The sequence below is a fragment of the Podarcis filfolensis genome (assembly GCF_964270895.1).
Source record: "Podarcis filfolensis genome assembly, chromosome: 2".
Lineage (NCBI taxonomy): Eukaryota > Metazoa > Chordata > Lepidosauria > Squamata > Lacertidae > Podarcis > Podarcis filfolensis.
Window position 1 is genome coordinate 6,585,667 of NC_139605.1, and position 25,860 is coordinate 6,611,526.

Genomic DNA, 25,860 nt, shown 5'->3' on the forward strand with positions numbered 1-25,860 from the left:
TAGATTTTAGTCCCTTTTGACACTGACAATTGGAAATAAATGGATATATTGTAGCGAAGAAGAAGGTGAAGAAGACATGCCCCCCTTCCGTATCAGCGGGGAATAATAATAAATATATAAATAAGTAACCATCATATTTAAGTTACAGATAGGTAGCCGTGTTGGTCTGCCATAGTCAAAACAAAAAAAATTTTTTTCCTTCCAGTAGCACCTTAAAGACCAACTAAGTTAGTTCTTGGTATGAGCTTTCGTGTGCATGCACACTTGGTATCTGAAGAACCATGTGTGCAACCACACATGGTATCTGAAGAAGTGTGCATGCACACGAAAGCTCATACCAAGAACTAACTTAGTTGGTCTTTAAGGTGCTACTGGAAGGAAAAAAATTTTTTTGTTTCATCATATTTAAGATCAGCGTTTGGGCCAAAGGATAAGCCGCCCCCCCCCCCCGCGTGTGCGTTATTCGCTCCTGCCGAGAGGCAGGCAGCATCGAGTGGCCTTCTAAGGGTTAAGGGAAACAAGCGGAGCCAGATTCCTAGAGCGGAAGGCAGCTTCTTCCGGGTGTAGGGAGAGGAAAGGGCGGCGCTCGCGGGGGTGCAAGGGCGCCTCCTGGCGGTGCTCCTTCCTGCCTTCCCACTCCTTCTCCTCCCGGAGGGGGAAAATGGCTTTTGTCTTCCCCGAGGGCTGCCTGGGCGCCTCCCTGCCGGGCTTGGCTCTGGTGGGTCGCCCTGCTCTGGCCCCCTCTCTCCCCCCTTGGGCTTTGGGGGGATGCGGGGCAGGTGGGGGGTCAAGGGGGTGGAGGAATCCGCTGGTTGGGGGTGCAGGGATGGATGGCTTCACCCCATAGGGAGGCGTTGGGGTACGGCAGGCACCCCGTTTATTCCCATAGGGAAGTGGACATTGGCATGGGACGGACCCCTCTGCATTTCCCCCTATAGGGAGGTGTGGGGTGGTATTGACATTCCCCTCTCCATTGACATTCAATGCTCTTTTAAAATGTTCTGGGGAGGGAGGTTATTGGGGCGGGTTTGTTTCTGTTTTCATTGTGGGGGGAGGATGTTGTTGTTGTTTTTATTTTTATTAGGTATTTTGTGGTTTTATATCTCGATTTTGTTCTGTGAACCACCCTGAAACCCCCTGGGTATAAATTTAATAAATAATGCAGTGGTACCTCGGGTTAAGGGACGCGGGTGGTGCTGTGGGTTAAACCACAGAGCCTAGGGCTTGCCGATCAGAAGGTTGGCGGTTCGAATCCCCGCGACGGGGTGAGCTCCCGTTGCTCGGTCCCTGCTCCTGCCAACCTAGCAGTTCAAAAGCACGTCAAAGTGCAAGTAGATAAATAGGTACCGCTCCGGCGGGAAGGTAAATGGCGTTTCCGTGCGCTGCTCTGGTTCACCAGAAGTGGCTTAGTCATGCTGGCCACATAACCCGGAAGCTGCACACTGGCTCCCTCGGCCAATAAAGCGAGATGAGCGCCACAACCCCAGAGTCGGCCACTATTGGACCTAATGGTCGGGTCCCTTTACCCTTTACCTTTACCTCGGGTTACCTTCAGGTTACAGACACTTCAGGTTACAGACTCTGCTAACCCAGAAATAGTACCTCGGGTTAAGACCTTTGCTTCAGGTTGAGAACAGAAATCGCGTGGCAGCGGCAGCGGGAGGCCCCATTAGCTAAAGTGGTGCTTCAAGTTAAGAACAGTTTCAGGTTAAGAATGGACCTCCGGAATGAATTAAGTTCTTAACCCGAGGTACCACTGTAATCTAGTTTGTGTTTTTATATTGTGATTTTATGCTGTGACCGCCCTGAGACCTGCGGGTATAGGGCGTTATACAAGTTTGTTTAATAATAATAACAATTACACCCAATAGTTATGGGGGGGGTGGAGAATGCCGAGAAGAGGAATGCAAAGGACCCCCCCATTTCACCCCATAGGGAGGTGATCTGAGCACCTGGCATATCCAGCACCCCTCCCCATCAGCAACTGCAAAGGAAGGTGGGGAGAAGCTTCTTTCCTTTCTCCTTGGCCCGCCCAGGTGTCTCCTTTACTCTAGGCCAGTGGTTCTCAGCCTGTGGGTTCCCAGATGTTGTTGGACTGCAACTCCCATCATCCCTGAGCTCTGGCCTTGCTAGCTAGGGGTGATGGGAGTTGTAGTTCAACAACATCTGGGGACCCACAGGTTGAGAAAGGTTGCTCTAGGCCACTGACACCTGGTATATGTCAGATTATATCTATCAGTATATTAACAATCACCCCTATTCTTCAGCTCATAAATTGTTTTAACTGATTTTTAACGTGTTTTTTTATACTGTTGCAAACCTGTCCATTTCATGGTACAGAATACTTGACTTTTTATGTTTCCATGAGGTTCCAGGGGAGGAACGACGTCAAAAGAGGGCTGGGGACTTAAGAGGAACAGCAAGAAAAGGAAAGAATAAATACTTGATCATTCTGCGTGCCTAGGAGAGATGCTGCATCTTCTCACCCACAACCAGATTGAAGGTTTTGGTTTGTGGCCTTGAGACAGAGCAGCCTCCTCTTCCAATCTCTAGCTCCTCTTTGAGTTTTGCTTTTTCTCCTAGAATGAAACTTGATTGCTGGCTGGAGTCATCCACATAAATCCTTCTTTTCTGACAGCGCAATAATTTGTGTAAACAAATGTTTTGGCTTTGCAGGACGTGGTGGAACCTCCAATTCTGTCTGTCTTTGCCTGGAGACAGGCATTGGCAGAAGAAGGCAGATTTCACCATTCAGCCTTCGTGGAGGCTTCCTTGGAGCACAGATCAACTATGGGAGAAGACGACCCAGCTGCTTGCAGAGCAGGGAAAGGCCCCCTTATCAGTGGGGAATTCTGGGAAAGAGCACTGCCAAAAAACCTGGATGAGGAGGACACCCTCAGCTCGGATGTACAACGCCGTCGCTTCAGGCAGTTCCGCTACCAGGAGGCCGAGGGACCCCGAGAGGTCTGCAGCCGACTCCACGATTTCTGCTGTCGTTGGCTAAAGCCAGGGCAGTACACCAAGACTCAGATCCTGGACTTGGTGATCCTGGAGCAGTTCCTGGCTGTCCTCCCCCCGGAGATGGAGAACTGGGTCAGGGAATGTGGAGTGGAGACCAGTTCCCAGGCGGTGGCCCTGGCCGAAGGTTTCCTTCTGAGTCAGGCGGAGGAGAAGAAACAGTTAGAGCAACAGGTGAGAGGGTTTCATCCTGGTAGTTCCAAGGTGTTGAGAATCCTTAAAAACTCGACTGATTCCCCAGCTTTCCCTAGAAATCATCCAATAGCCAGCACCCCCAAGCTTTTGCTTCTGCCATTCTTTTTGCAATCCTTCTCCCCATTCTCTGTTTGAATACACTTTCCTCTTCCAGGTCAAAGTTCTTCTTGGACAAGCAGTTCCTGATTTCTTTGAGGCGGAGAGGATTCTGTTGGGCACCGGACAGAGGTCACTTGGTAAGGGAGAAGGAGGTGGACTTGCCTCTATTGATTATACAATACAGTCGTACCTTGGAAGTCGAATGGCATTCGTTCCGGAAGTCCGTTCAGCTTCCAAAACGTTTGAATACCAAAACGCGGCTTCTGATTGGCTGCAGGAAGCTTCTGCCACCAATTGGAAGCCCCGTCAGACGTTCAGCTTCCAAAAACAGTTCACAAACCGGAACAGTGACCTCCGGGTTTGTGACGTTTGGGAGCCAAAACCTTTTGGGAACTAAGCTTTTTGACTTCCAAGGTACGACTGTAAATCTGTGGGCTGCTTTCATCTTTTTTTATTTCTTTTTCAATGGGGTAACACACTTGTCTCCAGCCTCAAAAATGACATAATCCTGAAAAGCTTGGTATGTTTGTGTCCAAGAGCCCAGATGGGGAGAGAGTTGTTTCCACACCACCGACCTGTAAAATGGGTATAAACATCCAGAAATGCATGCAACAGCTAAATTTTTTTTGTAGCACCCACATGCACCGTATTTTTTGCTCTATTAGACGCACCGGACCATAATGCGCACCTAGTTTTTAGGTGAGGAAAACAAGAAATAAGAAGGCAACGCAAAGCACCCTGAGCTAAGAGGGAGCGCTCCTCCATCTTCGCTCAGGAGGCTTTGCGGGGCTATCCCTGAAGCCAGGAGATCAACCAATCCCACTTGCCCTCCCGGCTTCAGCGAAAGCAAGCCTACTGGCTTTCCTCCCGCAAGAGCTGTGCACTCTTTAAAGGGAGCGCAGCTCTTGGGGGCTTTTCTGGTAGGTGGGGGAAGGGACAGAGCCATGCGCTCTGTCCCTTCCCCCACCTCCCGCAAAAGCCAGGGATAGCCGCGCGAAGCCTCCGCAGGACAGTGGGATGAAGGCGCCCCGTGGAGGCTTGTCGAGGTAAACCCTGGTTGCTCTGCCGGCACCCGGGGTTTCCCCCGCCAGCCCAAAGAGCGGCTCAGGAGTGTGACCTGCACACAGCCTGCCCACTGCTCCCAGGGCTGGAGGGGGAAGTCCGGGTTTCCCCTGCCAGCCCCAAAGCAGCTCAGGAGCGTGCCGCACTCCGGCAATTTAGCTGCAGGGACCACACATTCGCTCCATAAGACACACAGACATTTCCCCTTAGTTTTCAAGAGGAATAAAGTGCGTCTTATGGAGCGAAAAATACAGTACATTGTTTCATAAATTGACTTCCCATCTTCACCTCCGATGTTTTTCCCCACTTAAACCTTTTCTGCTGCATTATATATTTATGTACTGCAGAAAGTTTCTCTGTTACAGTTAAAGACTTCAAAAAGATTTTGAAGATTTTGAACTTAGATGCGCATTGTAACTGAGATGAGCACCTCCTACCAACCTCCTTTCATCTTTGTCTCTGACAGGCAATGGAGTGATACCAGAAATGCTTTCTCGGTCAACTCTTCTGTGTCCTGGAGGAGAAGCAGCAGACACAGGAGCTGAGCCGGTATGGAGAAATATCGCTGGCTGCCTCTGTCCCACCCCTCTTGCCTCCTTAGGCCTAGAATGAACCTCTTTTCTTCTCTTTAACTGCATGGTTCAGTCAGTAGAGCACAAGACTTTTAATCTCAGGTTTGTGGGTTCAAGTCCCACGTTGGGCAAAAAGATTCCTCCGTTGCAGGGGGTTGGACTAGATGACCCTCGGGTTCCCTTCCAATTCTACAATTCTATGAGTCTTTGCTTCAGTCAAAACTGCAGGCAAGGAAGCAGTGGTTGCTGGTACCCCTTGGGACTGGTGGGTGGGGGTTGAAGGAACCTTTATTTTAAAAAAACCCAGAAGCCTTTCTCTGAGGGATAATAGGACAGGATATAGCAAAAGACCGGAAGAAACTACAGTGGTACCTCGGGTTACAGACGCTTCAGGTTACAGACTCCGCTAACCCAGACATAGTACCTCGGCTTAAGAACTTTGCTTCAGGATGAGAACAGAAGCGGCACCAGGAGGCCCCATTAGCTAAAGTGGTACCTCAGGTTAAGAACAGTTTCAGGTTAAGAACTGACCTCCAGAATGAATTAAATTCTTAATCCGAGGTACCACTGTACTTATGTATGCAAGCACAGCAGCCAGGATGCTTTATGCGCAGAGATGGAAGCAGGATACCGTCCCAACCAAGGAAGAATGGCAGGCAAAATTAATGGAATATGTAGAAATGGCAAAACTTATGGGGATAAGAAATCATCTGAAGGCAGCCCTGTTTAGGCAAGCTTTTAATGTTGAATAGACTATTGTATTTTAATACTCTGTTGGAAGCCGCCCAGAGTGGCTGGGGAAACCCAGCCAGATGGGCGGGGTATAAATAATAAATTATTAATATTAATATTAATATTAATATTAATATTATTAGAAATCAAGAAGAGAGTGTTTTTATTAAAGAATGGGGATGTTACATATATTTTTTAAAAAGAATCATTGTAAACAACTAAATACATTAGCAGGATTAATATAAAATCAAGCAGTTGAGGGGAAAGAAGATCTATCTATCTATTTGTCAGGAGTTCAGCCTACACTCAAGTAGGACCCTGGCAGAGACATATGCCCGACTGGCATGTTCTCTCCCTCCTGGTCGTTCGTTCGGGAGCTTCAAAAGCTTTCTTCTGCCCGAACATCACAGCGACTGATGCCAACCGACACCGGCACACTTAGGGATCGGCAGAGTTTGTGCAACTTTCGTGACAGACCTCAGCAACTCAGCATTTTGGCTAATCTACTTTATTTACATATAAACACACGGAGCACTGCAACATGGCTCCCTCCCTCTCTAGCGTCAGACAGCAAAGAGAGAGAGAACAAAGGACAATAGTCCCACTTCACGGAACACAGTAACACAAACATCCTGTTTCCGTCACTTCCCACTCCGTGGAGTCAATGTGAAAGACAACAATCCCATGACTGCAATCATGGAGCAGGAATTCTAACACTATCATCTATCTATCTAAAAGATGTTATGGGGGAGGTACAGTTTAGTTAAACGAATTCACTACGTAACCAGAGAAGGAGTGGAGGGAAGTCAAAATGAAAGATACAAATGTAAAGGAGACTCTTGTTGTTAAATTGAAAACTATATATATGGGGTAGAAGGCAGGGAGCCCAACAGCAGGTGACGGCAGAGTCAATAACAGGCAGCTCCAACTAATTCTTCCTCCTCCCTGCTAAGTCCTATAAGGGGGAACATTGGGACTAAGGAGGAGGAGGTCGATTTGCTATTCCACCTCAGTTTTAACTAACCCAGGCAGGAGAGACTGGGATTGTTGGGGAGGGCAGCGCCCCATTTTCCAAAATAGACCAGTCTCCACAGCTAGGAAGGCTGCAAATGTCTCTCCCCACCCCCCAAATTATGCAAGATAATATCCAGCTGCCTTTCCTGGATGAGCCTTTTGGATTCAGCTAGTAGATCATCTTTTATGTGATCTATAAAGCAGCAAACATTTCTCTCTCTTTTTTCAGGGTCCAGTGTCATTTGAAGAGGTTGCTGTGTTTTTCACAGAGGAGGAATTGCCTCTGCTGGATCCTGACCAGAAAGCTCTACACAGGGAAGTTATGGAGGAGAATTATGGGATGGTGGCCTCTTTTGGTAAGGCCCCCTATTTCCCTGGCTGGGAAAATAAGGAACGCGTAATTTCTTTTGCACATTTCCACACTCCAACCATATTTTGGGTAGTGCGGGTCTAACCATGTCTACTTAGAAGTAAGTCACATTAAATTCAGCGACTGCAAGCTTATCTTTTTAAGAGAAGCATTTCCATTGCTCTAACCATTACATCACACCACACCACATGGACTCCATAAACATCATGAGGACAGTTCTCTGTGCTGGTAGAGCCTGAGACTCTTAATCTAATGGATTGTGGGTTCAAGCCCCACATTGGGGAAAAAGATCCCTGCATTGGAGGGGGTTGGACTTCATCATCATCATCATAATCATCATCATCATTATTATTTATATAGTGCCCTATACCCAGGTGTCTCAGGGCAGTCCACAGAATAAAATCAAGATATAAAACCACAAAATACACAATAAAAATAAAAACAACAACCCAATAGCCCCCCCAAACAACAAATTACAATCATAGGATTGTAGAATTGGAAGGGACCCCCAGTGTCATCTAGACTCTCATCCTGCAATATATGCCAGTTGCCAGTAAATGCCGGTCAACAGAATGTGTGAAAATTTGCCTTCCGTATATTGCAATGACCTTTATTGCAAAGTGTCATTCTGTTTGCTTGGTGAATGGAGGCTCAATTTCTTCCCCAAGCTCTTATCACTTTCCCTGTCTTCATTACAGCAGGCGGTGAATGGGAAATGCAAAATAATCGTGACCGACTCCCAAAGGTGTCATCGGAAAGAGACAGATGCAAAAAGAGCAAAACGCACACCGGACAGCTGCCGTATAAATGCCTGGAGTGCGGAAAGAGCTTCAGACTGAGTGCAAGTCTCACAAACCATCAGAGAAGCCACAATGGGGAGAAACCATATAAATGTTTGGACTGCGGAAAGAGCTTCAGTCTGAACAGAGACCTTGCTTATCACCAGATCATTCACACGGGGGAGAAGCCGTTCCAATGCACGGAGTGCGGAAAGACTTTTACTCGAAGCACAAACCTCCGCGGTCATCAGAGAATCCACACAGGCGAGAAACCCTACCAGTGCTTAGTGTGTGGAAAGAGCTTCAGCCAGAAAAAATATCTCACGTCTCATCATCGGATTCACACAGGGGAGAAACCCTATAAATGTTTGGACTGTGGAAAGTGCTTCATTCTGAACAAAGACCTCACTTGCCATCAAAGAATCCACACGGGGGAGAAGCCGTATCAGTGTTTGGAATGTGGGAAGAACTTTCGCTTGAACAAAGACCTTGCTTGTCATCAGAGAATTCACACCGGGGAGAAACCGTACCAATGCTTGGAGTGTGGAAAGAGCTTCAATAGGAGCACAAACTTCCGCTGTCATCAGAGAATCCACACCGGGGAGAAACCGTATCAGTGCTTGGAGTGTGGAAAGAGCTTCACTCGGAAGGTACATCTCACTTGTCACACACAAAAATCGCACTCGGGGGAAATCGTACAAGAGCTTGGAGATGAGCTGTTCCAGGATTCCTTTGAAATCCTTACCGTGGACATATGAAAAGGAATTCGAGAGAGATAAATTTCGCTCTGAAGTCAAACTCGAGTATAATACAGTTAAACCTTGGATCCCGAACACCTCCATTTTCGAATGCTTCAGCTCCCGAATGACGAAAACCTGGAAGTAAATGCTCCAGTTTTGGAACGTTTTTCGGAAGCTGAATGTCCAACGCGGCCTGCAACCAATCGGAAGCCATGCCTTGGTCGTCGGAACATTTCAGAAGCCGAACGGGCTTCTGGAACGGATTACGTTCGACAACCGAGGTTTGACTGTAGCTGTTTTGCAGCCATGGGAGAGATCTGTAAATACGTTGTCTTATTAAAGTTCTCAAGCAATATTTGTTTTCAGTTAGTTAGTGACACAACACAGTGGTCCAGAAGCGAGCTTACAATTTTTGCTGACATATCAGAGAATTAAATCAATAGCTGAATTGGTGGGTAAATTTTAAGAAGATTTATTTTTCCCTAGGAAAGCTACTTTATACCAAGTTAGAGCATTGATCCATCTAGCTCAATATTGTCTTCATTGACTGGTAGTGACATTATAGGCAGGAAATGTCTACCAGAGATGCCCTTCTGTGTGAGACGTGTCTTCAGTCTCCTCATTGGAAATATACATATTTATACTGGCAATGGGCCGAACATCTCTCTGTTAATCTCAAAGAGTTGCATTCAACTACGTCCTACTCAGAGTAAACCCTCCGAAATTAATGAACACAATCGTATCCACTAACTCCAATGGGTCTGCTCTTGAGCAGGACTAACGTTGCACACCGCCCAAAGTAAGTGTTTATAGTCTTTTTTTATTGCTGGTACCTCGCACTGCAGAAGTCACAATATTATCCGCGTTTGTTGAAAATGCAAACGCCATTCGTACATGGTGGAAAAATAAAATCGCCTATTCCTGTGGGGACGTTATAGCTCAGATGAACAAAAATACTGGCAGTTCCGTATCTGCAATACAGTCGTACCTTGGTTTTCAAACAGTCCTCGAACGTTTTGGCTCCCGAACGCTGCAAACCTGGGAGTGTTCCAATTTGTGAACTATTTTTGGAAGCCGGACGTTCAATGGGGCTCCCACGGCTTCCTGCAGCCAATCAGAAGCTGTGTTTTGGTTTTCGAACGTTTTGGAAGTTGAACTTCCAAGGTGTGGCTGTATATATTTTACTTGGTTGTCTCATTGGCGGGGACAGACTATTGCTAGCATGTAACTTTGGTGTTTAAAAGCTTGCACTGGTTGCCCGCTGGGAAAAGTTAAAGGTTCTTGTATTAAGAACCTGGGTCCAGTATATTCTTAGGACTGCCTGATTCCTTATATCCCAGCCAGATCAAGGAGGTCTTCAAAGCAGTCATCTCCATCAGGAGCTATGTGACAATTGTGTGAAACTTCCAGTTATGATCACATACCCTCCAACATCTCTCCAATGAAAATAATGACCTTAATTCCCCGCCACTCTGGGCTGCTTCCAATATATATAAAAACATAAAACCTTTTTAAAAACTTCCCTATACAGGGCTGGCTTCTAACGGTTGTATAGTTACTTATCTCCTTGGCTCAGGGGGTCGCATAACTCCATACCGTCCAACATTTCTCTGATGAAAATAGGGATTTTCTAAGGACATTCCAGGATCAATGTAAATCTGGGACTGCCCCTGGAAAATAGGGTCTGAGATCAGTTTTGTCGAGCTTCCTGTGCTCAGTGATGACCTTAAAAAGCTGGCGTTTAAGTAAGCTGTTCTGATTTTATGGTTGGTTTTAGTTTTCTTGTGTCTTCTCAACTACACTGCATACCACTTACAGACTATGATGTTAAGCGGTATGTAAGTGGCTGAAAGAAATCAACGATAAGAAGGGACCCTTTGGAATGAGCAGTAAATCTTTTATTTAAACACATAGTGGGAATAGTTCTAGCAGCCAAATGGATGCTCCCTTGTATTCCTCCACAAAAGGATATAGCCTCAGCGGTAATGTTAACAGGATCTGCTCATTTATGCGAAGGCAGGCAAAAGAAAGAAATCTCTGAGCAACGTGGAAAGCCATTATTGTATCATACTGCCATGTAATATGGATATCAAAGTGATCTGACTGCGCATTGGATTAATGAGTTACCTTGCATATATTAACTTCTATGTAAAGCAAGAACAAGATAGTATAAATGCAGATTAATTTGGTAACTCCCACTGATGAAACACATTTTATCAGTGAAGAATATTATCTGTTACGTGTATATATTGTGCATTTTGTGACGTGTGTTTTGTATATTTATAATAAAACTTTTTTCCCATTAAGTACTTGCAATATGGAACAAAACTATGCCACCGTTTCACTCCTGTTTTCACACTGGATAATCCATTTGCTGTAGGAATGAAGAAGTCGAGAGTATTCGCAATACGTTTCTCTGCCAATAGCCAGTTTTGCAAAAGTTTTATTTGGTTTTACAAATTCATTCACACAAATAAAATTCTTAAAATTGTTAAAATTAAAACAAAATTCTTCCGAATCTTCGGGCTTCCCTCCCCCGCTCCCTGGATCCTTAGAATACCTTTGTCCACCGAATATTATAAACTCATCCAAATAACAACCTTCCATTATATCCAAAATCTTTGCAACATTGCAAGGGTTGTTTAAAGCCTGCCAAAGAGTTCGAGTGTTTACAGTGTTCTTTTAGATACAATCTAAAATTGTCCCATTCTCTCTTGAAGTTTTTATCCTGATTTCCCCAGTGAATCTTGCCATTCTCTGCCAATAGCCAGGTCAGGCTGACTCACTACTCTCAGAGTACCAAGATAAACAAGAGGTTTGCTTCAAAGGGTGCATGTTTCGCACTTGGCTCCTGTCTTGGAAGAAATGCACAGGGGAAGGGGATGGATTGGGGGAATCCTGGTGCTTGGGCTTGCAAGGGTTAACATGAACCATAACTGGTTTCCAGGAGAGGAAGGGAATGTGAGATAAGGAGAGGGGGGCGTCTTTCCAGGCTCTTTTCCTGCAAGGCTTTTCTCCCTTGCAAAGAAGGAGCTTTCACTTGTGCAAAGCGCTGAGTTGCTGGAACCTCCTGCAACTTGGTGAGAAACCCCCACTTTGCACATTGGGGGAAAGGCGCTTGGTGGTCCCGGTCCCCCCAAATCAGGAGATCATTATGATGGGGGCCTAGGTAAAGGTAAAGGGAACCCTGACCATTAGGTCCAGTCTTGGCCGACTCTGGGGTTGCAGCGCTCTGCCTGGTTCCCTGTAACCTCACTTCGCGCAGGGAGGGAACCGCCAGAAGGGCCTCGGAGCTGGACCTCAGTGTCCAGGCTGAACGATGGGGATGGAGACGCTCCTTCAGATGTCCCCCACCAGAGGCACCACCATACACCCCAAACTAAGGTAAAGGGACCCCTGACCATTAGGTCCAGTCATGGCCGACTCTGGGGTTGCGGCGCTCATCTCGCTTTACTGGCCAAGGGAGCCAGCGTACAGCTTCTGGGTCATGTGGCCACCATGACTAAGCCGCTTCTGGCAAACCAGAGCAGCGCATGGAAACGCCGTCTACCTTCCCGGCGGAGTGGTACCTATTTATCTACTTGCACTTTGACGTGCTTTCGAACTGCTAGGTTGGCAGGAGCAGGGACCGAGCAACCGGAGCTCACCCCGTCGTGGGGATTCGAACCACCAGCCTTCTGATCAGCAAGTCCTAGGCTCTATGGTTTAACCCACAGCGCCACCCGCGTCCCTTGGGGGGTTGGGAGAGGATAATATGCATTTTCTATCCTGGGTGTGGGTAATCATACTTCGATGTGAGTTAATCCCCTTGAATTAGGCACTGGAGTTAACCACCTTCCTGCCTGACACGGGTGTGTGCCATTCAGACATGCAACTGCAAAAAGCCAGCCTTTTTTTTAAAAAAAAACCAACTGAAGGAGACAGCCGCACATTGGAACAAAGGAAGCGTGTTTATCTTAAAGGGAAACGAAAGTGAAACACCCTAAAGGTAGAAAACCAAATGCAAAGGCAGAGACAAAAAAATGCAGTTTAAAGAGAAGTTTTAGTTAGTGATGCAGCAGCAAAATGGTGCATAATTCAGCTGGGAGGAGATGTGATTTGTTATTTTTCCTCTCTGGCTGAAGCGTCTGTGTTGCAAGATAAGGACAAAGAAAGGGAAGGGAAGGGGTTGGGAATCTGTTCCAGATCTTCGGGTGAGCTGAAATTGTTGCTAGGATGGTTATTTTTATTGCTTGGATTTTATGGGGTTGGATTTTATGGGTGGTCCTGTGAGCACATAGTTCTGGGATGAGTGGGATCAGCTTCTTCTCATTTTATATTTCCACCCTGCCTGGTAAAAGACAGTCCCCACTGGGCTCAGGAAGAAAATGAAGAAACTGTGCTCCTCAGAGGATTGCTGAGCTTTCCATTTTAATAATAATAATAATAATAATAATAATAATAATAATAATAATAATAATAGTAATAATAATAGTAATAATAATTATTATACCCCAACCTTCTGGCCGGGTCTCCCCAGCCACTCTGGGCAGCTCCCAACGAAATACAGTGGTACCTCGGGTTACATACGCTTCAGGTTACAGACTCCGCTAACCCAGAAATATTACCTTGGGTTAAGAACTTTGCTTCAGGATGAGAACAGAAATCGTACAGCAGCAGTGCAGCAGCAGCATAAGGCCCCATTAGCTAAAGTAGTGCTTCAGGTTAAAAACAGTTTCAGGTTAAGAACAGACCTCCAGAACGAATTAAGTTCTTAACCTGAGGTACCACTGTATTAAAAACACGATCAAACATTAAAAACTTCCCTAAACAGGGCTGCCTTCAGATGTCTTCTAAAAGTCAGGTAGTTGTTTATTTCCTTGACATCTGGTGGGAGGGCGTTCCACAGGGCAGGTGCCACTACCGAAAAGGCCCTTTGCCTGGTTCCCTGTAACCTCTCTTCTCACACTGAGGGAACCGCCAGAAGGCCCTCAGTGCTGGACCTCAGTGTTTGGGATGAATGATGATGGGGGTGGAGACGCTCCTTCAGGTGTCCCCCACCAGATACACCACCACACACCCCAAACTACTTACCTGTCAAACATGGCATGGGGTTCCAATTGGTCAAAAACCATCACTCAAACCAACCTGGGAGAGGAAGTCCTTAAAAGGGGGCAGTGGCATGCTGCCTCGCGGACCACACAACTGAGCATCCTTGTGTCTTTCAGCTGAGCCCTGGGGGTGTAAATGACTGGCAGACTTTACAAAGCTGGTATCACTGGGTCAAGTTTGTCGATTCATTAAACTAGATAATAAATAAATTAAAATGTCCAGTAGCACCTTAGAGACCATCTAAGTTTGCTCTGGGTATAAGCTTTCATGTGTATGCACACTTCTTCAGATACACACAAAAGCTTATACGGTGGATGCTCAGATTGCAAACGTGATTTGTGCGGGATGCATGTTTGCAACCCGCAGTGGCACATCTCCGCACACGCGGGTTGCGATTTGGCGCTCATGCGCAAAGCACGATTTAGTGCTTTTGCACATGCACGACCCCCAAAACCCGGAAGTAACCTGTTCCGGTACTTCCAGGTTTTGGCAGGTCCGTAACCCGAAAAAATGTAACCCAAGGTATGACTGTACCCAGAACAAACTTAGTTGGTCTCTAAGGTGCTACTGGGCATTTTTTTTTTATTTCAACTGCGTCAGACCAACACAGCTACCTATCTGAATCATTAAACTAGATAGTTTTGAATAAACGTACACCCTGAATAAAAGTTACCATTTTGAATGCGCGCTGTTATCTTCCTTAGTAGAGTCCTGCAAAACCACTATTCTGAATGGTGATTCCTCAAGAGGAGTGGGCACTCAGAATGAACATCTGAAACCAAGGTGACCTGAAAAGGTTTGGGAACCACTGGATTAGACAGGTGTGACCAACCGTGCTCTCCTTATTTTTTATTTTTTTAAAAAGACGAACCCTTTTATCCGGCCACAATGTGGATGTATATATTAAGAACGGAGGGAAAACATTGTCGTTACAAAAGGAATTACTCCATCACATTAGTCGCCAGAACACATTTGAAGAAGAAAAAACAGAGACGGGGGCTCCTGAGAAAATCCAGTTGCTGTGTGGTCCACTCCCAAATGGAAACATAAATAAAGTGAATCCTGGGCCAGGCTATCCTCCTTTACAGAGTTGTAACTATGAATTGCATTGGGGAGAATGATATCCCATCTGCCCGAGCATTTTGAGGGAACAGCGAGATATGAATAAGAGAGGAAAATAAAATAGGCTGAAACCATAGACATCTTTGCTGAGCCATATTGAACAGTGGGATTTTACCTCAGAGTAAGCGTGCTGTGAAAGCAGAATTGGGGGGTCCTTAAGGATTAAACCTATCCTGCCGTTGCTTGGTGTTATTTTCAATTAGATTACATCTTTTTAAAGAAATAAATTGCTGAGGGAAATCTGGGAAAGAGCAGGCAAAGGAAAAACAGACTCTGGTCTCAATTAGTTCGCTTCAGAGACTGTGACTAGAAGCTGGCCTCGGCCTTTGCAGAGCTATCACAGGCGCTCTTATCCCATAAAAAGTTTGACTTAAAAAAACCCCAACCCAGAAAGGAACACTAGAAACACCTAAGAGAGCAGACCTTGAGGAAATGAGGGCGATATACCCCTTTTCAGACAGTCGAGAGAAGGGGAATGCATCTCGTCCTCCAAAATTGACATCCTTGAATTCAGTGAGCTCAGCTCCCAAATCAGCGACATAAAACAATTCTTTTTTTAATCTGATTTTCCCATTTCCCCTCTTTCACTACAGCAGGGATGGGATCCTGGACTGTGATGGTGGGAGGTATCCCAGTCTTCCCCCCCCCCCACTTCCCACAGGGACAGAAAGCTGATCTCTGCTAGCATGCATTTAGGACTCTCGAAGTCCCTTCTGAAATGGGAGCAATGGTGCTCTTTTAAGTGAAAAAGGCCATGTCATCAGGACAGTTGTGGATTTGCTACAGTTTTACCTGTTACCAGTTTTACCTGGCCCAGTATACCTGAAGAAGCGTCTCCACTCCCATCGTTCTGCCCGAACGCTGAGGTCCAGCGCCGAGGGCCTTCTGGCCGTTCTCTCCCTACAAGAAGCAAAGCTACAGGGAACCAGGCAGAGGGCCTTCTCGGTAGTGGCGCCTGCCCTGTGGAACGCTCTCCCATCAGATGTCAAAGAGATAAACAGCTACCTGACATTCAGAAGACATCTTAAGGCAGCCCTGTTTAGGGAAGTTTTTAATGTGTGACATCTTAGTATATTTTTGGTCTTTGTGGAAGCTGCCCAGAGTGGCTGGGGAAACCCAGCCAGATGGGCAGGGGACAAATAATAAATTATTATTATTATTATTATTTTAAGAAAGGAGCGTGTGGAGCTTAGGTGTGGCCAAGATGGATTCAGCAATCCTTAATTGTTAATTTTGATCCTGCGTGGTGCTTGAATGCAACAGATGCAGACATTTTAATACAGTTCATTTCACACTTTATGATCCCTCGTGAAGACACTGTTTTATTTTACATGCATATTTTTGCTCTTTATCACGTAGAAGATGCTGCTGATTTCTCTTTGCAGGGCTTACAAGTTTCAGAAACTAAAAAATGCCTTCACCTCTTCCACTGATAAATTGGAAATAAATATTCGCAAATGGGATCTTGACCCTCTAGCATTCTGTTTGCTCCCTACCCTCTTGCTTTATTTAGGGCAAATTAAAGAATTCACTTTCACGAGAATTTGTTCCTTTCCGGAAGCACAGCTTCTCCCCTGTGTGCATTACCGCTGAACCTTTTAAAAAAAACATCAAGAATATATACTGCTCCCCGCTTTACGACAACAGAAGTTTGTGTTTCTACTCAAATCCTCTCCCCAACTCCCCTTTTTAAAAATTTGTTGTTGTGTAGTTGTTTAGTCGTGTCCGACTCTTCGTGACCCCCTGGACCAGAGCACGCCAGGCACTCCTGTCTTCCACTGCCTCTCGCAGTTTGGTCAGACCCATGTTTGTAGCTTCGAGAACACTGTCCAACCATCTCGTCCTCTGTCGTCCCCTTCTCCTTGTGCCCTCCATCTTTCCCAACATCAGGGTCTTTTCCAGGGAGTCTTCTCTTCTCATGAGGTAGCCAAAGTCTTGGAGCCTCAGCTTCAGGACCTGTCCTTCCCGTGAGCACTCAGGGCTGACTTCCTTCAGAATGGATCTTCTTGCGGTCCCCTTTGTGAGCTCTTTGATGAGAACTGAGGCTTTTCTGGCTGTAGAAGCTCTTCCCGCACTCCAAGCACGGATACGATTTATCCCCCGTGTGAATGCTCTGATGGTACGTAAGGTAAATAGCCTGGCTGAAGCTCTTTCCGCACTCCAGGCATTTATAGGGCTTATTCGCCGTGTGAATCAACGCTTGGTGGTTGGCGAGGTGCTCCTGCCGCCGGAAGGCCTTCCCACATTCCAGACACGGGTAGGGTTTCTCTCCCGTGTGAATCCTTTTGTGGGAATACAGGTGGGACTTCGCTCTGAAGGCCTTCCCGCACTCGGGGCACTGAAATGGCTTCTCCCCCGTGTGGATCCTTTCGTGGGAACAAAGGGCGGCGCTGCATTTGAAGCTCTTTCCGCACTCCAAGCACCGATACTGCTTCTCCCCCGTGTGGGTCCTTTGGTGGCGGGTTAGCTTGAAACGGCAGCGGAAGCCCTTTCCGCACTCCAAGCACCTGTGCGGCTTCACCTCTGTGTGAATTACCTGATGCTTACGTAGGTGCTTCTTCTGGTAGAAGCACTTCCCGCATTCCAGACACGCGTACGGTTTCTCTCCCGTGTGAACTTTTTGGTGGGAATACAGGTGAGAGCGATCCCTGAAACGCTTCCCGCACTCGGCGCACGGATACGGTTTCTCCCCGGTGTGAAGTGTCTGGTGGGAAGAGAGGGTGGAGCTGTGCCGGAAGCCCCTCCCACAATCCGGGCACTGATATGGTTTCTCCCCGGTGTGGATCCTCTGGTGCCGAATCAGATTATAGCGGCAGTTGAAGCTCCGCCCACACTCTAAGCACCGGTACGGTTTTTCCTCTGTGTGAATCGCCCGGTGGTTGGTGAGGTGTTTCTTCTGGCTGAAGGTCTTTCCACATTCCAAGCACCGGTATGGCTTCTCCCCCGTGTGAATCCTTTGGTGAGAAATAAGGCCAGAAGTGTAAGGGAAGCTTTTCCCACACTCAGCGCAAATATAGGGTTTCTCTGTGCTGTGAATTCCTTGATGGGAAGCGACACGAATGATGCTTGTTCCGCACTCTGAGTGCTCGTAAGAATTCTCCCTTGGGTGGGTTTTGACGCTGGGTTTACGTCCCCTTTTAGAACTGAGACTCCCCCTGTTCACACGGGGTATCCCTGTTTCCTTTCTCTCATCCGTTTCTTCTCGGGCTGCAATTTCACGGTAGTCACATCCCCGAGAAGCGGACGATTTATTTCTCCTCTTCCCTTCATGTCCCTCCCTTTCCAATGTCTCTTTCCCAAGTAGATCTCCCTTATTCTGGGTTTCCCATTCATCACCTTCTGCAAAGAAGAGAGAGAGTAAGCAGATAAGAGCCTGAGGGGAAAACATTAGTCTCAAATCACTGAGCAGCTTCAACACTTGTGATCAAGGAAGAGCTGGAAGGATTTAGATAGGAAGCAGACCTGATCACAGATTTAACTGCTTCAGTTGATAGCTGATGTGCTATATATGCTGTGGAGTTCAGCTTCTAGCTCAGATAGGAAATTCGTGGGGTGATCTGGGACTAATCACACTCAGCTTGGCCTACTTCACAAGGTGTAAATGTAAGATGTAAATGTACAGGTAAATGTACAGGTAAATGTAAGAACCATGCATCATCTACATTGGTTCCCAGTACGTCTCCGAGTACAACTCAAAGTGTTGGTGCTGACCTTGAAAGCCCTAAACAGACTCGGCCAAGTATACCTGAAGGAGCGTCTCCACCACCATTGTCCATTCTGGACACTGAGGTCCAGCTCCGAGGGCCTTCTGGAGGTTCCCTGATTGTGAGAAGTGAGGTTACAGGGAACCAGACAGAGAGCCTTCTCGGTAGTGGCACCCGCCCTGTGGAACACCCTCCCTTCAGATGTGAAGGAAAAAGACAACAATCTGACTTTTAGAAGACACATGAAAGCAGCCTTGTTTAGGGAAGTTTTTAATGTCTGATGTTTTATTGTGTTTTTAATATTCTGTTGGGAGTCGGTCAGAGTGGCTGGGGAAACCCAGCCAGATGGGCGGGGTATAAATAAAAATTTATTATTATTATTATCTTTTCCAAACTGTTAGTTGCAAAAGAAACAACTGGAGGATAGATATTGGGGGGGGGGGGGAGAGAATGGCAGAGCATCCCAGACTTTTTTAGGCCAAACCCTTTTCATAAAATAGCGGTAACCACTCCCATTCCTCTCAGCCCCAGCCACAATCGCAATGCTCAGGAATGGTGGAAACTAGAATCCAAAAACCTTAAGAGGGCACTATTTTGGCTGTCCCAGTCCTGTAAGGGTCCTCAAACCTCACCCCCCCAAAAAAATCACAATAGGCACCCAATAGCGAGGAAGATCCTCGTTCCATAACCTGGTCTGCCCATCTGTAGGAGGGAGTATCTGAGTCCCATTTTTGGTGCTCCTCCCTCCACACCACCTATAGGAAAAATATAAACAAAGCCATCCCAAGGCCCAAAATAAAAAGCTGTACAGAAACCTGACAATGTATAATGGAACCAAAATGGAGGTTAGATACAGCATACGAGCATGTGAGGAAAAGGTTTAGTGAGAACTCCAAACAAGGGTCTTTCAAGCCAAATGTGGGGAAATATATACGTATATAACTTTTTTATTGGGGAGAAGCGGGGGAAATGGATGTAGGCTCTGAAAGAGAGCATACTTGACTCCTGATCACATGTTTCTTGAGAGGCAAAAGAATCTCTTATTTGTGGGCACTTGAAACCAGGAAATCCCAGACTTTTTTCTGCCATGGATTGCTGTTTGGCCCAGTCAAGAAACCTGCTCCATCTTCTGACATCTGTCATCTTTCCAGCCAACCAGGAAATAGCTGAGATTCTAGTTCCACTTCTGTATAAACTCTGAAACTTCCATTCTGAAAAAGCCTGGCCAGTTTTAACCAGTTAAACCATTGTTAAGAATGGCAAAAGTGGAGGGCATGTATTCAGAGAACATCCTTTCAACATTAACCGCACAGACAGGGAGTTTCACCGAGTTTCACTATATAAGGAAATTATGAGATTATGATCCAAGAGAGAGCCTCACCAAGAGAGGACAGAATCCAAAGGCTCTCCTCCGTGACTTGGTTATGCAGAGCTCTCTGGTCAGGATCCAGCAGATCCCACTCCTCTTCTGTAAACCACACAGCCACATCCTCAAAGGATACCGAACCCTGAAAGAAACAGAAAACGTTTTTCCTCCTTGCACATTACACAAAGATTATCGACTAGCCACAATCAAAATACTAGGTGTGATGAAGTGGCTGGTCATTATTCTCAATATTTAAATGGGGTTGTTTTGGGGGGTAGGGCAGACACAAGCCTTCATTAGGGGCAGCTTTGACAGAATCTAAGAGGAAGAGAGAGATCTGTTTAGGATCGAGAGGGGAGCAGGTGGCAAAAGTGTTGAAAGGTCACTTTAAAATGTGAAGGTTCATTATTGTTTCACAAGTTGTGTATGTCTTTAAGGGCCAGGGCAGATAACGAGACCCAGTCTTACAGCTGTGAAACATAGCAGGTTTTGCTGAGTTGTGTTAATCAAGCTGTGTCAGCAATTGGGTATAGTATATAAGGAGAGGCACCTAGCTCTCCCATTACCCTGGGGGATGGGTTGGTGGTTGGGTCATGCTTGTTGTTATCTTTAGTGTAAAAGGAGTTTTTGTTATTAAAACCTTGTTGAAGTTATTTTGAGTTCCTTGTTATGCATGGTCTCCCCAGCAAGCTCTCTGCAGCGCTACTATACTGCAAATAGCCAACAAAAGGTACCAGCCTCTTTCCCCCAGTGATTTATTCTCCTACCTGATCTGGTTTCACAGCTGCTCCTTCTTCAACACCGCAAAGAAGAGATGTCTGAGCAGGTATTCTGTCACCTGCGAGAGACAAACGTGCCACGAACCCATTAAAACACATGTACTTCGGAGTTTGAGCGACTGCATGTCTCATTTAGGAAAGGTCCTATATGATGAGTGCATTCCAGCAGTTTATACTCTTTATATTTCGATCGTGTGAAAACCTGTCTCTGGTCCCTAACCAGAAATCAGGGGTGTGAAGTGTTGCAAATAAACCAAGTTTGCCTTCCCCCAAAAGATAAAAGGGTTTCCTTCAAAATATGCAGAGAGAAAACAAACTGAAATAGAAGCCTTGAATCAGTACCTGGTGACCTCTGACCTTTGACGGATGGAGCCCTCTCTGCTTTAGGGAAATCAGTCCTCTTTTCTGTTGCTGGATCCTTTACCCGAAACTGCAATAGGGATAGAAGACATCACATGGGGAGAAGGATTTTAAAAAAGGGATGGCAAAGGCAGAAACCTGAAGGATATTCCTGTATGGCTAGTTTCCAGTGAAAGTAGGAAAATAAACAGAGGGTTTTTTCATATCAACCCTTCCATTCCGAAAACTTTGGGAGTTTCAAACTCAAGGGTTCCCTGCAGATTCCAAACACCACCAGCCCCAGCAAAAACAGACAATGCTCAGGGTCCTGAAAGACCTACATTGGCTCCCAGTATGTTTCCGAGCACAATTCAAAGTGTTGGTGCTGATCTTTAAAGCCCTAAACGGCCTCGGCCCAGTATCCCTGAAGGAGCGTCTCCACCCCCATCGTTCTGCCTGGACACTGAGGTCCAGCTCCGAGGGCCTTCTGGTGGTTCCCTCCCTGAGAGAAGTGAGGTAACAGGGAATGAGGCAGAGGGCCTTCTTGGTGGTGGGAGCCCACCCTGTAGAACGTCCTCCCATCAGATGTCAAGGAGATAAACAACTATCTGACTTTTAGAAGGCAGCCCTGAAGGCAGCCCTGTTTAGGGAAGTTTTTAATGTTTGATGTTTTATCATTTTTTAATATCCTATTGGGAGCCACTCAGAGTGGCTGGGGAGACCCAGCCAGATGGGCGGGGTATAAATAAAATATTATTATCAGGGATGATGGGAATTTTTAATTCAACATATTTTGGAGGACACATCCATAATCAAGATGAAACGCTCTCACCTGCTGCTCTTCCTGCTTCCTGTCCTCTGTCCAGCTCAGGAGGAAACCTTCGGCCAGGGCCACCGCCTGGGAACTGGTCTCCGCTCCACATTCCCTGACCCAGTTCCCCATCTCTGGGGGGAGGACAGCCAGGAACTGCTCCAGGATCACCAGGTCCAGGACCTGAGCCTTGGTGTGTCTCTCCGGCTTCAGCCACTGACGGCAAAGGTGGTGGAGTCGGCTGCAAACTTCTCGGGGTCCCTCAGCCTCCTGGTAGCGGAATCGCCTGAAATGCTGGCGCTGTACGTCTGAGCTGAGGGCATTCTCCTCACCCAGGATCTCCTGCATGGCTCTTTCCCAGAATCTCCCACTGCTCCAAATCTTGAAAGAATTGTGGTCTCTTCCCACTTCAAGGGCAGCCATATTTGATCTGGGCACCAAGGAAGCCTCAGCCTTTTTTGGTCTATTTCTCAGGACAAAGGCTGTTCTCATTAGTCTCTTTGCAACCAAGTCCTGCAAAGCCAAGACATTTTTTCCGTGTTAGAATTATCACGTTGTCAGTAAAAAGATTCCCTGTATTAGTTAAAGGAGCATGGCTCTCAACTAGGGCCATATATCGTCCAATCCCGGTTTTCAGGTCCATATCATGATTCATAATTTTTGACCTGGCAATTTATCACAAATCATGATGTGTGTGTGTGTGCTTTGCAAAAATCACAATGCAGGAAAAACAGTGAAGCTGGCCAATGATTCTACATAGCTCCATCCTTATTTCAGACTTCGTGATATATTGGTATATCACAATTTTTAGCTGGTGATCTATCACAATGTTAAAAACCAGATGTCGCCCAATCCTATTCTCAACCAGGTCTTCTTTCTCTAGGAAGGAAAGGCTGATGAATGCTGACATTCAAAGAGATTGGAGGGCAGAAAGGGAAAAGAAGATGCCTTGGGGTAAAATCCTAAAAAAACCTCAATAACTTCAATGCTAAAAAACTCAACAACTTCAACCATAAAAAAACTCAACAATTTTGGGGTAAAATCCTAAAAAATGGTCAACAACTTCATCAAATCTGGCCCGCTTTGAAAAAAGTTTGGATACCACTTAAAGAGTAAGCAAATAACACTGGAGTTGATTTAAACCCGTGGTTCCCAGCAGGGGGGCAATTTGGTTTTTAAGGGGGGGGGCAATTCAAGAATCAGTTATTAACAGCTAATGGCCTTTTAGGCTTCCTCCACATGAATAGGAATTCACTTTTTGAATAATAAGAATTATATGTCACGGGGGCCGGGGGGGGGGAATCAGGATTTTAGAGATGCTTAGGTGGGGCATGGCCAAAAAAAGGTTGGCAACCACTGGTTTAAACCAAAGTTGCCACTCAACAAAAGCAATGTCAATCAGATTCACTGCATCTCTTGCACACAGTTGATTAATCTGCTTATTCCACACATGCTTAAAACCTAAATTGCTGCTGAAGATATACCCCCTCCCTGTTTTAGTCATGGGGGGAGGGGCTTATGGTTTATTTTGCTATTATGTTATGCATTTGTGTGTTTTTCTACTGTAAACTGCCCTGTGGTCCTCAGAGGAAGGACGGCATAGAATTGTAATAAAGAAAAATAACAGTAATGTGTGACATCTTAGTGTATTTTTTGTCTTTGTGGAAGCCGCCCAGAGTGGCTGGGGAAACCCAGCCAGATGGGCAGGGTACAAATAATAAATTATTATTATTAATAATATTTTTAATTATGCAACACAACACCAGCAATAACGGATAAAGCCCTTAAGAACAAATGCAGAGGCCAAACAGCTCGCCGAAAGGTCTGGATCAGGATCAGGATCTTGTCTACCCTTCCCTGTGAGGTAGGGAGGGCTGAATCCATCCAGCCATCCGTCTCCTTTCCAAATCTATATTTACCATATTGGCCCGAATATAAGCCACACCCGAATATAGGCTACTTGGGGGGGAGCCACTTTGCCAGCAGCGTAAGTTCTGGAATATAAGCTGCACTTTGAACTTTTCACGATCAGAATTGGGGTGGGGGGAGTGTGGCTTATATTTGGCCAATATGGTACATGTCACTAACAGCAACTCTTCCCACCTATGGTTTTGAAGCTGAAAAACTCTCAGATCTCCTACAATTCAGCACCTATGGGTGGGAGGGAGGGAAAGAGGGTTTCCTGGCCTCTCCTGCAATCCTGCTCTGTAATAGCCTGCTGCTCCCAGCTGGGTTTTTCGGATCCCTATTTTCTTTCCATTTTCCTTTAATTCAAATATAAACCGCCTTGCGATCCTGGACTGAAGGCTGGGCGTTTGCGCTTCACAAAATGGAACAAGAGCAAGTAAGTAAACGCTTATTTTCAGCCGGGTTTTCCTTTGCTGGGTTTGATGGCTTGCCAGTTTTCAAGTTAAGTGCCTTCTGTCAGAAGCGTAGAATCGTGGCGTTGGAAGGGATCCCGGGGGTCATCTAGTCCAACCCCAGGGATCTGAATGAAAGCATCCATGGCAGGTGGCCATCAAAAAGTCCCGCGCACGCATCTTGGGAGCTGGTCTCTGAATTGCCATCATGTGTGTGTTATTAAGTAAAGGTAAAGGGACCCCTGATCATTAGGTCCAGTCGTGGCCGACTCTGGGGTTGCGGCGCTCATCTCGCTTTATTGGCCGAGGGAGCCGGCGTACAGCTTCCAGGTCATGTGGCCAGCATGACTAAGCCGCTTCTGGCGAACCAGAGCAGCGCACGGAAACGCCGTTTACCTTCCCACCGGAGCAGTACCTATTTATCTACTTGCACTTTAACGTGCTTTCGAATTGCTAGGTGGGCAGGAGCAGGGACCGAGCAACGGGAGCTCACCCCGTCGCGGGGATTCGAACCACCGACCTTCTGATCGGCAAGCCGGTTTAACCCACAGCGCCACCCGCGTCCCGTGTGTTATTGGAGGGGCATTAATTCTAATCGCAGCGCAATGCACAATTCATAGAACTGCAGAGCTGGAAGGGGCCCCTTGGTGTCATCTAGACCAACCCCCAGAAATGCATTGGCCGTCTCAAGAGATGCAGACACAGCGCACCCCCAGCGGCTTCCTGGCCTTGCTGGAGGGAGCTCCACTCCCTGATTTGGGGGGCATGGGATAAACAGGCCCCCCGTGGGACCCTCTCCCTGGGGCACCCTGTGCAATGGGTAGGGGGGGGCTCACCAGATTGCAGATGCAGCATTTGGAAATGACCCTCCCAAGTGGAAAAGCCAGGCAGGAAAAGGGACTTCAGAGAGGTGGTGCTTTGGCTGCAGAGGACGCCTCCTCCTCCCCCCCCCACTCCCAATTCACTTCTTCTCTAGGAATCGAGCTCGCTTCGTTTTAACCCTTTGAAGCCCAGCCTCTGCACCGCTTGCTTTCAAAGCAGCAGCCGCCAAGGAGGAAAGGCAGATGGGTGCTTTGCAGGCGCACTTCAGGTTCCCAAAGGAACATAGCCCATGGAAACAGCCCCGCCACAAGACTGTTTGTTTGTTACGTGGTCACAAAGCACAGATCCACATGGATCCTCAGGATCTTTGCATTGGGTCACCCCAATTCACCATCAGATCACAGAGGATGTCCATGGCTACAGCCTGCACCAACCCCCCCCCCCACACACATCCACTGTTTCGTGGGGCTGTAATGGCGCAAAAACGTGGTTACAAAACATATACCTACATGGATCCTCAGGATTTTTGCTTTGGTTCACCCCAAACTCACCGTCAAATCACATGTCTGTGGTCACAGTATGAACCACAAAAATCATACATCCACTGTTTCGTTCAGAATATTTTTTTTTCTTGAATGCGGTATATATTGAAACCAGATTTCTGTCTCCCAACCCTGAACATCAGCAGTGACCGGCCCAAGGTCACCCAGGGAGCTTCATTCATGGCTGAGTTAGGGGGATTTGAACCCAGGTCTCCCAGGTCCTAGTCCAGCACTTGATAACCACCACATAGAATCGTAGTGTCGTGGAATTGTGGCCTCGGAAGGGACCCCGAGGATCATCCAGCCCAACCCCCTTGCAATGCAGGAATAGGCAGCTGCCCCA

General features: G+C 46.7%; 2 protein-coding genes across 6 annotated transcripts; one reads left to right on the forward strand and one right to left on the reverse strand.

Moving 5' to 3' along the window:
- The first annotated feature begins 560 nt into the window (after positions 1-560).
- LOC310756767 (uncharacterized protein) lies at positions 561-10,909 on the forward strand. Of its 4 annotated transcripts, XR_014544977.1 has the most exons (7): positions 561-718; positions 2,677-3,192; positions 3,368-3,449; positions 4,841-4,923; positions 6,922-7,048; positions 7,761-9,032; positions 9,088-10,909. XR_014544977.1 is itself a non-coding variant. In XM_083601475.1 (6 exons), exons 1-6 carry the CDS (start codon positions 662-664, stop codon positions 8,597-8,599), a joined length of 1,719 nt encoding a protein of 572 aa, XP_083457601.1. In that variant the 5' UTR covers positions 561-661; the 3' UTR covers positions 8,600-10,909. The 4 variants fall into 4 exon arrangements, 3 of the variants coding, with proteins under 3 accessions (XP_083457601.1, XP_083457602.1, XP_083457603.1); XM_083601475.1 differs by having other exon boundaries at positions 3,368-3,464; positions 7,761-10,909; XM_083601476.1 differs by having other exon boundaries at positions 3,368-3,464; positions 7,764-10,909.
- Positions 10,910-16,098: 5,189 nt separating this feature from the next.
- Positions 16,099-25,123, reverse strand: LOC310756623 (uncharacterized protein). Of its 2 annotated transcripts, XM_083601019.1 has the most exons (7): positions 24,990-25,123; positions 22,240-22,306; positions 21,815-22,197; positions 20,986-21,073; positions 20,632-20,702; positions 19,880-20,006; positions 16,099-18,133 (listed from the first exon to the last, which is right to left on the reverse strand). In XM_083601019.1, exons 2-7 carry the CDS (start codon positions 22,283-22,285, stop codon positions 16,770-16,772), a joined length of 2,079 nt encoding a protein of 692 aa, XP_083457145.1. In that variant the 5' UTR covers positions 22,286-22,306; positions 24,990-25,123; the 3' UTR covers positions 16,099-16,769. The 2 variants fall into 2 exon arrangements, with proteins under 2 accessions (XP_083457145.1, XP_083457144.1); XM_083601018.1 differs by having other exon boundaries at positions 21,815-22,306.
- Positions 25,124-25,860: the final 737 nt, after the last annotated feature.

Coding starts and splice junctions, on each gene's coding strand:
- LOC310756767 (XM_083601475.1), top strand. CDS start 662: ATGGCTTTTGTCTTCCCCGAGGGCTGCCTGGGCGCCTCCCTGCCGGGC. Junction 719..2,676: donor CCCTGCCGGGCTTGGCTCTG/GTGGGTCGCCCT, acceptor TTGGCTTTGCAG/GACGTGGTGGAACCTCCAAT. Junction 4,924..6,921: donor CAGACACAGGAGCTGAGCCG/GTATGGAGAAAT, acceptor CTCTTTTTTCAG/GGTCCAGTGTCATTTGAAGA.
- LOC310756623 (XM_083601018.1), bottom strand. CDS start 22,285: ATGAGAACAGCCTTTGTCCTGAGAAATAGACCAAAAAAGGCTGAGGCT. Junction 20,703..20,985: donor CAAAGGTCAGAGGTCACCAG/GTACTGATTCAA, acceptor TGTCTCTCGCAG/GTGACAGAATACCTGCTCAG. Junction 18,134..19,879: donor TTGGATTCTGTCCTCTCTTG/GTGAGGCTCTCT, acceptor TCTTCTTTGCAG/AAGGTGATGAATGGGAAACC.